This window comes from Lipotes vexillifer, unplaced genomic scaffold (assembly GCF_000442215.2).
Source record: "Lipotes vexillifer unplaced genomic scaffold, Lipotes_vexillifer_v1.1 scaffold36, whole genome shotgun sequence".
Taxonomy (NCBI): domain Eukaryota; kingdom Metazoa; phylum Chordata; class Mammalia; order Artiodactyla; family Lipotidae; genus Lipotes; species Lipotes vexillifer.
In genome coordinates this window covers 2020161-2033477 of record NW_006792448.1, presented here as the reverse complement: position 1 = coordinate 2033477, position 13317 = coordinate 2020161, and the positions used below count along the sequence as shown (strand labels likewise).

Here is a 13317-nt window from a genome sequence, read left to right as displayed (position 1 = left end):
ACAAAAACAAAGCCTAGCATTAACAAAACTAACACATACAAGATACAATCCTGATTAAAAGCTCTAACCATTTAAACATCAGTATATATTTAACAAATATAGAAGGCTGATTATCAAGGTAGTAAATTAAACATATTCAATGTATAAAGCTCTAGGTGGGCAAGAAAGCCTGATGAAGGCAGAGGTGTGTTTTGAAAAATGAACCCAGGAAACTCAAAAGCAACAGTGCCTTTGCCTTGAGGAAGAGAGAAGCAAGCGTGAAGGGTAGGTGTAAAACCGCACTCCCCGTATTTGAATTGTTAATAATCCCATTACGCCCTTTTATTTTCCAGGTTGTAACTTTTAATGCTAAGAAATGAAACACCAGCAGTTGATCTTGAAAACTATAGGCCCTCCTGACTACTGGGGAAAAAAAAAATTTCGGCAATATCAGGAGAAAAAAGTAACCTTTTCCTGTATCTTCAGAAAAAGACAATATACTTTGGCATCATAAAACTATACTTAAAAACATTATTTCTGATCAAGCAGTCCCAGAGATACCCAGACTCAGAGACTGTTATGTCCTATGAAAGTAACCTTTAACATTTATAAAATCTGTAATTCTGATTGGTTGTCTCCCTTAATAATGTGTTGGCCTAGTAATGGTATTTAAATTGACATTTGTTTCCTGAAAGGAATATTTGTGATTTTTATTTTTATTTCCCATATACATAGAAGTCAAAATAAAGAAAAGTCTCAATCTTACCAGCACCCTTATTTAAAAAAAGAGAAAAAAGAAAAAATTATAAGTATCTCAGCTCGTTTTTTTTTTTTTTTTTTTTTGCGGTACGCGGGCCTCTCACTGTTGTGGCCTCTCCTGCTGCAGAGCACAGGCTCCGGACACGCAGGCTCAGCAGCCATGGCTCATGGGCCCAGCCACTCCGCAGCATGTGGGATCTTCCCAGACCGGGGCACGAACCCGTGTCCCCTGAATCGGCAGGCGGACTCTCAACCACTGCGCCACGAGGGAAGCCCTCGGCTCATTTAAATTAATATAGGGGAAGAAAGAGTGATGGTGTCAGGTCACTTCAAAATGAAAATTGGGACTTCCTTGGTGGTCCACCGGTTAAGACTCCATGCTTCCACTGTCGGGTTCACGGGTTCGATCCCTGGTCGGGGAACTAAGATCCCATATGCCACGTGGTACGGCCAAAAAAAAATTATGAGGAAAAGTAGAATTTTCAAAATTATACTTCTAATTCTTCAAATTATATTCTTATATGTTACACACATTATCCCAGAACATCTTCAAAGGCAATACTTACTGTAACTGCCAGGAGATTTTTCTTCATAAGTAAAATGAAGTTGTAACTCTTCCTCTGACATCTCATAAATGAACACTTTCAGCAAACAGCAAATAATAAACAAAGCATTGTGTGTCTGCCAAATGAAGATGTGGCTAGAAAGGAAAGAGCAAAATTATACAAGAATCAGTATTTAATCATGAGCACAATCACTTTATTTCTAGTCCATTGATTTCTCAATCATTTTGCCCATTTTGTTTGTAATATTAGAACAATGTCCATACCTTTTTTTTTATGGCTCATGATTTATGACACTGGACCAACGACATCTACTATAATTTACCTCATATTTCATTCTGTGTATTTTACATAGTGAGTCAACTTTAAATTTTTTTTCCTTTAGGAAAAAACTTTAGTGAGTCAACTTTAAATTTTTTTTCCTTTAGGCTCTTTGTTCTTAACTTTATAGTTGCCCCATACACAGGCAATTCAAAGAAAAGAAAACTAAAAATAGAAAACATAAAAACTATAGTAACATAAAGAGAATATATGCAAATACACAACAACAAAAAAAAATTTTTTTTTTTGGCTGCGTCCTGCAGCATGTGGGATCTTAAATTCCCAGACCAGAGACTGAACCCATGCCCCCTGCAGTGGAGGCTCAGAGTCTTAACCACTGGACCGCCAGGGAAGTCCCCACAACCAAAATTTTAAATGGGACATCACCAGCTGCACAGTACAATACCTGCTATTTGTATTAATAATCGTGGACTCACAACAATTTTAATTGGATTCAATATAAATTATTTGGAAACAGGGCAATGAGCAATCTTTTAAGAGACTACCCTCCAAAAATGGTTTCAAAAAATGCTCAAGTGGATAAAAGGTGAATCTTCCACTATATGAATATAAAACCATAATATCTAATCTGAACCTTTGTTCACCTAATATGAAAGAAATAAAGGAAACAAATGTGGAATGAAATAATACACTAAGTCATTACAGTAAGTCCCCTACATACAAACGAGTTCCATTCTGACTGCAGATTCATAAGTCCAATTTGTTTTTAAGTCCAACCAAAGTTAGGCTAGGTACCCAACTAACAAACTCGGCTAAATAGTACTGTACTGTAATAGGTTTATAATACTTTTCACACGCCTTGCTCCACTCTCAAAATTGTTTTCACTTTTGTTTCCATCGTTATCACTTGGCACTTCTTAGCAGTACCAGCTACATCACCGCTGCTTTTACGCTTGATTCCAGACATCCTGGGCTTGAAATAAAGATACTGTACTACGGTACTCTATACAGTACTGTAAAATACACAAAAGCACGACCACTTGTAGAGCATGCACACATGTGACAATGTATGCCAGATACGTGAACTAAGTTACGTGACTGGACATGCACACACACATTCGCATCTTTGAAAGTTTGCAATTTAAAGGTTCGTATGTAGGGGACTTATTGTATTTAAATTAGATACAACCAGCAGTGGAAATGGGAGAAAATTACCTTTTTTAAATAATAATTACACAATTAATCTTCTTAAAGAATATATTTCTAAAGACTGTCTAAAATGCTGCAATCGGATTCCAGAATTTATAATCTCACTACAATGACCTGGACAGTAAATTAAAACCTCTTTTACTTTTTGCCTTAATAATGAGAACAATTCCAAGACCATACCCTATTTCTACCAATAAATGAAAAATCATACTGTTAAATATAAATTAAATATAGAGAGAGTGTGATTTAATCATCCAGCTTACTTCTGACATTCTGCTGAAAGTTTTAGTTCTTTGGTTCTAGACAGGAAGACCTTAATTAGTGCACCAAGGTTTCCTGTTCGAGGATTGTTTTCAACTGCAAGAGAAGAAAAGGTTTTTAAAAGTTAAAGTTAAGAACCGAAATCAAAATGAGCGTATCATAACATTTATAAAGCCAAATGTCAGACTGAAGTTGTTCAGGGATGAACCTTTTTGTCAATTTCAAATCTAATTGGGGAAATTAGCAAAGAGAGAGATTGCTGCTTGGTCTTAATTCTAAACAACGAAAAATGATTTACAAATGGAAATAATAGAAACTGTAGGAGAAAACAGCCACCTCATCTCAGAATCCAAAACTGCAAAGAAAAGATATACATAGGAATAAGTACACCATTACAGCCCACCTGCTTAGCGCTCAGTAACTGTCCAATTAACTCAGGTCTATCTGCTGGGTATGTGTTCTTGTCACAGCTTGAGAGTAGATGCAAGTAACTGTATAATCTTCTCATTGTGATAAAATGTATAGCACCTTGCTAATCCAAGTGTGGTTCAGCCGCAACAGCATTACCTGGGAGCTTGCTGGAAGTACAGAATCCCACGGCCACCCTACACTACTGAAGTTGACAGCGCTTCTCAACGTTTAATGTGCATTTAAATCACTTGGCATTCTCATTAAAGTTTAAATTCTGATTCTGCATGTGTGAAGTGAGTCCTGAGATTCTGCAGCTGTGACAGTCTCCCAGGTGATGCCCGTTGCTGCTGCGTGGAGAGCCCCACTGTGAGTAGCAAGGGGCGACCTGTGCTCTAAGTTAGGGCAGGTTTTTGTCCAGATTCCGTAATTCAGAATAGACATGTGATTAGATATTGTTAGAGTTTCACTCTGAATCAAAAATTGCCTACTTTTAAGCTTTGGGTTTAGCTTAATGAAAGACTATACTGAGATTTCAAGACAAACGGATTTTTTAAAAACCAGTTAATGTAGGGGACTTCCCTGGTGGTCCAGTGGTAAAGAATCCTCCTTCCAATGCAGGGGACATGGATTCAACCCTGGGTCAGGGAACTAAGGTCCCACATGCCGTGGGGCAACCATGCCCACGCACCACAACTAGAGAGAGAAAACCCGCAGGCCACAACTAGAGAGAAGCCTGCACACTGCAACGACAGATCCCGCATGCCTCAACAAAGGTCCCGTGTGCCACAACTAAGACGCGACACAGCCAAAAAAAAAAACCAAACTAAACAAAAAAAAACCCAGTTAATGTGTGCAAGTGTGTCTCCGTGTGAATTAATATTTCATAGCTATTGTAAATCAAAACAAAATACTGAAACAAAATGCTGAGGCTGACAGGACTTCAACCATATTTCCAAATCTCAACTTCACAATCTTGTGTTCATTCAATAGCCCCTTCATTATTGAATGGCTTTATAAGTAATCATTTGAATTTTATGGTTAGACATTAAAATAACAAACAAAAAACCCTATGTTGTTAGAAAGAACAACCAAGACCACTAGACTGATGTAATTAAAGTTTTGTGTACCCTTTTCATTCATTCAGCATGTCTTCATGGAGCTACTTACATGTGCCCAGCACTGTGTCAGGTACTAAGAAGATACTTACAAACGGAACTCCCTCTCTTAATGTGGATGACATTCTAAGTTTCCAAAGTACTCTTTTGGATAAGATGTAGATGGGGTAATAAATTTATAAAATTAAGTACACTTAATGACGTTTCAAAAATAATACTCAATGTAGACTCAATATTCCAAAATACCTCAGTGGAATTTAACAGGATCAAACTTAATTGGCAAAAATCAAATGCTACATTGAAGTTGAAGGCGCTTCAGGACCAGAGTAGGAACAGGGGATGTCTGACAGAAAGGTAGAAAAGCACGTGGAACTGGACTACAGAATGTGACTACGTTCAAAGCCCAGCTCCAGCACTGACTAGCTGTGTGACACCTGGCAACTTACGTAACCTCCCCATGCCTCAGTTTCTTCATCTGTAAAAATTCAAGTAATGATAATACTTCAGTAATGGAAAACTAACTCATTTAACTCTAGAGCTTGAACTTGCAGCAATCTGTTAACTGAACTGGCTTTGTGAAAAAGGAATTCTCCATCTCCACAGGAGTTCAAGCAAATTCCAGGTAATACTCAGACAAGGGTATTATAAAGAGGATTTCCACCTGGGGTGAGAGGTTGACCTTGCTTCCAGCCCCTGAAACAACCTTTCCCAGTATCTCACTAAAATACCCACGATCTCCAAGATCCAATAACCAATATACCATAAATATAAAAGACAGAGACATGCTAACAACCCATAAGGGCAATCGACAAAATCTACATTGTGGGAAACTCTACTACCCACTTTCTTCAATAAGAAAATTGAGAGGGGAAAAAAGGCAAGACAAATTCAGGAGGAACCTAGCTCTGACAAGAATGTAAAGACATATTAACCAATAATAATGTATGGACCTTATTTGGCTCCTGATTCAAACAAACTGAGACAGTTAGAAATTTGAACAGTCAGTGGATGTTTTGTGATATTAAAAATTGTTTTTAGTAGATAATGGTATTTTTTCCATTAAAAAATTGTTATTATGAGATACATATCACAATATCTATGGATGAAATAATATAATGCCAGAGGTTTGTGTCAAATTAATTATGTGAGGATATGCTTTTTGTTTTGTATACACTTTTTACTTGTGCACTTTTCTGTACATATCCATATGTCAATAAATAGGTGAGAGATAAAGATGAAACAAGACTGGCCATGAGTTGAAAATGATTGAAACTGGGAGATGAGCATACAGGAGGTCATTATATTATTCTGTCTGCCTCTGTATGAGTGGGAAATTTTTTAAAATAAAGAATTAAAAATAAAATACCCATGAAAAAATACAAAAAGATACAAGGTCATGAAAAGGCTGAGTAAGGATAGTCCTTTTCCCCAAAATACAGGAAACACTTTAACTAACTACAAATGTTATAGAACTGGACTAAAATTTTATTTGGTAATCAATGGATCATTAGCAAGCCTAACTGCCTGAAAGTACTTTTGTCTACTCCAACCAGAAAACTTACGTTAATCGTCCCACCCAATACCTTGCTATACAGATTCAGAGGCGACAAGTCCCAGAAAACAACTGGAAGAATTAAACAAGCCAAACACAGAGCAAACCTCACCTCGTCACATAAAACAACTGACCTGGCTCTCATAGCACTATCCTAGCAGGTAAGAACTAGGAAAAAGTGGGGGAAATGCATTAAAATTCACTGTGAGATATTGAATAAGAAATCTGTTTGGACCCAGAGAACCCCATGTGCAGATTCTTAGAAAAAAGTAATAAAGATAATATAAAAAGCCCAACAAAAATAATGGCCACAAACATCCCCAAAATGATGAAAAACATCAATCTATGTATCCAAGAACATCAACAAACCCCAAGCAGAATAAAGAATAAATTTTAAAATTTTGTAAAGGCAAGGACAAAATCTTGACAGCAGTAACAAAAAAATGACTTATCAGAAGGCAACAGAATGATATAGTCAAAGGGATATGAGAAAATAAATGGCAACCAAGAATTCTGTATCCAGAAAAACTCTCCTTCAAAATGAAGGCAACAGCAGGGCAGGGGCACAACTTTACAGTGGAGAAAATGGACAAAAACAACCCTGGCCACACAATCAAGGTCAACATCACCAGTGAAACTCACGTTAATAGCATGTATCCCTGAGATGATGTGTTGAGAACAGCATGTCACCTCTGTGATCTTCCACCTACAAACCCATAACCCCCACCTAGCCATGAGAATAACATCAAACGAGCTGAGGGACATTCTAGAAATACTCTACCAGTATTCCTCAAAACTCTTGAAGTCATTAAAATTGAGGAAAATTTGAGACAAGAGGAGGTTAAGGAGACTTAATGACTAAACGTAATGTAGTATCCTGGAACAGAAAAAAGTCCAGGAGGACATTTGGGAAAACTAGTGAAATCTGAATAAAGGGTCAAGTTTAGTTAATAGTAATGTACCACTGTTGATTCCTTAGTGTGACAAATGTACCATATTAATGTAAGATGTTGACAACAGAGGAAACTGAAGAGGGTTATATGGGAACTCTCTACATAGCTTTGCAACTTTTCTATAAATCTAAAGCTATTCTAAAATTAAAATTTTATTTTAAAAATCTCAATAAATGTGTTTACCAGAAAAAAGATTAGTAAACTAAAGACAGATTAATAAAAAAATATCCTACGGAAGGTCAGAGAGAAAGTAAAAAAGAAAATAAAATACAAAAAAAGAGAGAGAGAGAGAGAGAGAGAGAGAGAGAGAGAGCCTAACAAGCCTATGCAACACAATGAAAATGTTAACACAAATATAACAGAGGCCCTAGAAGGAGAGGAGAGACAGAATAGGACAGAAACAATGTATAAATCGATAATGGCTGAGAATTTTCCAAAACTGATGAAAGACATCAACCCACAGATTTAACAAGCTCTACAAACCTCAAGCAGGGAGGGAGGGAGGAAGGAGAGAAAAAAGGAAGGAAGGAGAGAAGGAAGGAAAAATACTCCTCAGCATATTCTAAGATGTTGAAAACCAAAGGACAAAAAAGAAAAACTTAAAAGCATCCAGAAGAAAAAAACTCCATTGTTTTCAAAGGAACAACACTAACATTGACAGCTTTTTTTTTTTTTGACAGCTTTAATCTCAACAAAAATGAGAGTAACCAGAAAAATAACAGAATGGTATATTTAAAGTATGGAAAGAAATTAATGCCAACCTAGAATTCTACACCCAGCAAATATATCCTCCAAAAGCAAAGGAAAAATGAAAACATTTTCAGACCAAAAAAAGAAAAAAAAGAGAGAATTGTTACATACCCACATAGCCCTTAAAATTGATTTACATTTATATCTATTAACGTGGAAAGAAGTTCCTGAATACTGCTAAGTGAAAACAACACAGAAATAATACCACTTACATAAAATTGTGCATATAAGTCAATACACACAGAATTACTGATAAAATTTTGATCTTATCACAAAAGATTAGCAATGATTTCCTGCACTGTTTAATATGGGAAGACTTTAATTTTAACTATACCACTATATTGTTAGAATTTGGGGAATTAAATGTATATATATATATATATTTGCTATTCTCCAAAGTAGTTTTAAATATAGAATGACACACTTAGATACATAATATCAAGTGAAAAACACAGATTAAAATAATTGAGTATGTGTATTTAATATGCATGTAAATGTATATCCAAAGAATAAATAACAGAAGGCAAAATATTACCAGTAGCTATGTCAGGGTTGTGGAATATGAGCAATTACTGCCTTTTTTACATTTTAGTATGCTTTCCACATTGTATTAATAAGTAACTATTACTCCCAATTTTAAAATGTTATTTTTGTAAAACCCCAAGGTCACATTAAAAACCATCATCATAATAACTGCATTAATATCACTGTTACATAAAATTAATTTTCAGCAAGCTGTCATATAGGTTTTTGATAGTCAGCACTATTTAGCGCAAAAGCCTCAAATCTATGGTTATAACTGCAGACAAAATTCAAGGCAACTATTATAATACCACCTCTATCATTACCAACATAATTTGTTTTTAAAAGCAAAAATATTTCATCAAAGACTGTTTTTGGCAGAGTAACTTATATGGGAGTTAGCCACATAGCTTACATGGAGCACATCCATAAATTTGATTTAAAAACAAGCTTGTCATCACTTATTAAGCTCCTGTCCACCAGTCGTTTCACAGATACGTTATCTCTAATTTTCAAAGCAACAATAAAATGTAAGTATAATCATTCACATTTTTTAAAGCATACAATTCTTTCCAATTGCTACCAATTTGAAAGCAAAGTATTTGAGAAATGAGGTCCAAAAAAAGGTAACATTTGTTGACATAAATAATGAATAATGACGAGATGCTAGGCACTATGCTGGATGTTTCGTATGTTATCTGACTTCTTCCCATGAGAATCCTGCAATTTAGATGAGGAAATTAAAGCTCAGCTAGTAAGTAACAGAGCTATAATTAAGACCATAAAATAATTCCAGAGCCCATGCACTTTACCATAATACCAAGTTGTTATTACTAATTTGAGAAGATTCCTAATATATTTTCCTATTAATGAGTGATAATTATTCTAGTTAACACAGCCAGCAACAGCATATATAGTACATGCAGTTGGCAAAGCAAAGGATGAATGATCCATATTCTCTAGGAACTATACATGCAACTACAAAACAAAGGATATTTTGGGTTTTTCTCAGTATTTCAAAATTTGCAAAAATAATAAGCTCTATGGCTTAGTGGAGTCCATTACCACTACTGCAAATAAACCAAGCATGTGTCTCATTGCTGTTAACTGAATGAGAACCTCTAGAGGCATCAATAAGCACCAAGAATATAATTATTAGTACAATTATAATTATCATCAACAAAAATATATCACTTCATTAATTCAATTCACATTGCACCAGCAAAATCTGTAACAGAAATTTTGAAATAACTGTCTCCACATACGTACATGTATATACACATCTCACACACACACACACACACACACTCATTTTTCCTCCTTACCTAAAGACCTGCAGACTGAAATGGTTGCCTCCTCCAAGAGCTTCAACTCAGTACTGGAAAATGAGAAGAAAGGTAATTAATAACTATAACATTAACTATGTACGTACTAACCAGTTAAAGGAATACATAAAAATAAAGACAAGAAAGACAATTTAGAAGGAAAATAAGGTGTACAGTGGTAAACAATAATATCAGCTAAATAAAGCTTCTATTCTCAATGTAATTAGAAAACTTACTATAATTCTCAACATGAGACTCCTAAAGAAAAACACTTGGGGTGCCTTGCCTTTTAGGTATTGAGGCAGGGAGGAGAGGTGGGGCTGGTGGGACTTAGAAAAATTCTAGAAAGGTATTCTCAAACACAGAGCGCAAGGCAGGGGCCTCATGTGCCCATTTCCAAGGAAGTACTGATCATAGGATTATAGTTATTTAGAAAAATGCCATTATTTTTCTATAATACTTTCAAATAGTTCAACAACAACAAAAAAAGAAACAAGGCAAGAAAAGAGAGAAAACACAGACATAAGCTTCAATAATTTATAAATATACAGAAAAACAGAAGCAATGCAAATTGACACAGAGACAGGAGAGAAAGACATAAAACTCTTAGATTTAAAAACTGGGGAAGCTACAGGACAGTGGATCCAGCAGTAATTTCTTACATAGGACACCAAAAACACAGGCATCAAAAGACAACATAAATTGGACTTAACCAAAATTAAAAACTTTTGCACATCAAGGGATACTACCAAGAGAATGAAAAGTCAACCCAACAGAATGGGAGAAAATGTTTGCAAATCACATACCTGATAAGGCACTAATATCCAGGATATATTTTTTTAAAAACTCTGACTCAACAACAATAAAAAAACCCAAACAACCCAGTTTAAAAATCTGCAAAGGATTCAGATAGACATTTCTCCGAAGACATAAAAACGGCCAACAGGTACATGAAAAGATGTTCAACATCACTAGCCATTAGGGAAAATGCGAATCAAAACCACAGGGAATACTACTTCACACCATTAGGATATGGTGTGATTAAAAAAAAGAACAGGAGGGGACGGGAGAGGAGGGGAGGGAAGGGAAAAGGAAAAAAAGTGTTGGAGGGGATGTAGAGAAACTGCGACCCTCGTGCATTGCTGATGGGTGTGTAAAATGGAGCAAGTGCTATGAAAAACAGTATGGCAACTTTTCAAAATATCAAAAAGAGAATTATCATATGATCCAGCAATTCCACTTCTGGGTATACATATACCCAAAAGGACTGATATTTGTACACCCACATTCACAGCAGCATTACTCACAATAGCCAAAAGGTGGAAGCAACCAGTGTCCATCAATGGATGAATGATGGCACAAAATGTGGTACATACATACAATGGAATATTATTCAGCCTTAAAAAGGAAAAGTTCTGACACACGCTACAACGTGGATGAACCCTGAAGACAGTATGCTAAGTGAAATAAGCCAGTCGCAAAAAGATAAATACTGTATGAGTCCACGTCAAATCCATAGAGACAAAGTAGAATGGTGGTTGCTATTGGTGTGGTTGGGAACAGGGAGGTGGGAGGATGGGGCAGGGATAGCAAGTTAGTATGTGATGAGTATGGAGTTTCAGTTGGGGAAGAGGAAAAAGTTCTGGAGATGGACGATGGAGACAGTTAAACAGCAATGTGAATGTAGGACTTCCCTGGTGGCGCAGTGGTTAAGAATTCGCCTGCCAATGCAGGGGACACGGGTTCAAGCCCTGGTCCGGGAAGATCCCACATGCCGCGGAGCAACTAAGCCCGTGCCCCACAACTATTGAAGCCCGCACGCCTAGAGCCTGTGCTCTGCAACAAGAGAAGCCACTGCAATGATAAGCCCGCGCACCTCAATGAAGAGTGGCCCTCGCTCACCGCAACTAGAGAAAAGCCCACGTGCAGCAGCAAAGACCCAACACAGCCAAAAATAAATAAATTAATTAATTTTTTAAAAATGTGAATGTATTTACTTAATACTACAGAAGTAAACACTTAGAAATGGCTAAAATGATAAATCTTACGTTGTGTGCATTTTGCCACAATTTAGAGAAAAAAGTGCATTCCAATTCCAATTCAACTAGTTACTAGCTGTATAACCTAGGGATCGTTTAACCTTCTTTTAGTTTTCTCATACATAAAACAGAGATGATAAAAACAGTACCTGTTTCAAAAGGTGTGGTTATTAAATTATGTAATATGTATAAGGCACTTAGAACAGTGCCTGGCACAAAGTAAAACCTCAGTAAATGAACTACTATTGATTCCAAAATGCAGTGCTTTTTTCCCAGTTAATAAATTAAAATAATGCTTTACATCTGTGTAACCCTTTAAAAGTTTTTCAAAGCACTTTCAAATTTATTAGCACACGAGAACCTCTTCTAACGAGCAGGACAATTATAAACCCTATTTTAATAGATAAGCAAACTGAGGCTTCTGAAGAGTTTAAGTAACATTCCAGGAATCAGCGGTCTAGGAAGAAGAACCAGCTTTACAGCCTGGTGACTGGTTTAAAAATTTTGTTCTTTTCTGCCAACACACATGGCACATAGCAAATCCTCCAAATGGGCAACTCTTTCAAGGGCTAGTTTAAAAACCCCTACCTCCCAGGGTTCTCTGCTGTTGCTGCTGAAGCATACTTTTAAAAAAAAAAAACAATCCATAAGCACCAATGCTTCTGACAAGAAAATTTTAGAGAAACTATGAAAGAAAATGGATTACTTTAGCTATTTCTAGAACTATGTTGTCCAATATGGTAACCACTAGCTACATGTAGTGGCTGACCACTTGAAAAGTGGCCAGTCCCAACTGAGATGAACTGTAATACAAAATACATACCAGATTTCAAAGATTTTTTTAAAAATAGAAAATACTTCATTATTAATCTTTATGTTCATGAAATTATAATATTTGGGATATACTGAGCTAAATAAAACATACTGTTAAAATTAATTTCACCCGTTTTATTTTGCATTTTTAACATGGCTACTAGAAAACGTCAAATACATTCCGATCTAACCTTTTATTTCTATTAGAGCTACTCCAGAACTTGTCTCCCAGCAACTGAAGACAGAATCATGTATAGGAAGCACTGTACATACACACAAAGCTAAAACTAATTACTTCAGTGAATATGCCATTTCCTTAGGAATCTCAAATTATATTCATATTCAAAAAGATAAATATCTTTCCAAAGTAATCTTTAAGTTTCTCCTAAGACTGACAAATTTTTAGCCAAAAGTACCTAGAAATGATTCTATAGTCAACTGTTTGCACGTCCCTGGTCTTTATCCCTGTATTAGATATTTTCGGAGAGTCTGCCCACCTCATATGATCTGTCTACTGTCCTCCCCCTCCCTTTCTTCTACCTTCCCACCTACTCCTCAGGGGTGAGCAGAAGCAGACAGCCTTGTTCAGCCTGACCCCCACTCCCTGGCCATAGCTGATGGCTCAGAGATAGGCATCTAACAAAAGCTATGCCAGAGTCTTGGGGAATTTGGAATTGAGATGTAAAGACAGGTTCTCCGTATGGCTGGAACTGGCCTGCCATGCTGAGGGTTACAGGAAGCCATCCTCTATCCACTGAGCAGCAGAGATAAACAAAAAGGACAG

The 13317-nt window shown here is 36.3% G+C and overlaps 1 protein-coding gene across 1 annotated transcript in view; it reads right to left on the bottom strand.

Annotated features, from left to right (window-relative positions):
- DYM (dymeclin) overlaps positions 1 to 13317 on the bottom strand; it is a 392339-nt gene that overhangs the window by 325176 nt on the left and 53846 nt on the right. Inside the window, exons 3-5 of the mRNA XM_007465597.1 lie at positions 9682 to 9734; positions 3056 to 3149; positions 1305 to 1438 (exon numbers count right to left, since the gene is read on the bottom strand). Coding sequence (XP_007465659.1) covers positions 1305 to 1438; positions 3056 to 3149; positions 9682 to 9734 — 281 coding nt within the window. The remainder of the gene's footprint in view (positions 1 to 1304; positions 1439 to 3055; positions 3150 to 9681; positions 9735 to 13317) is intronic.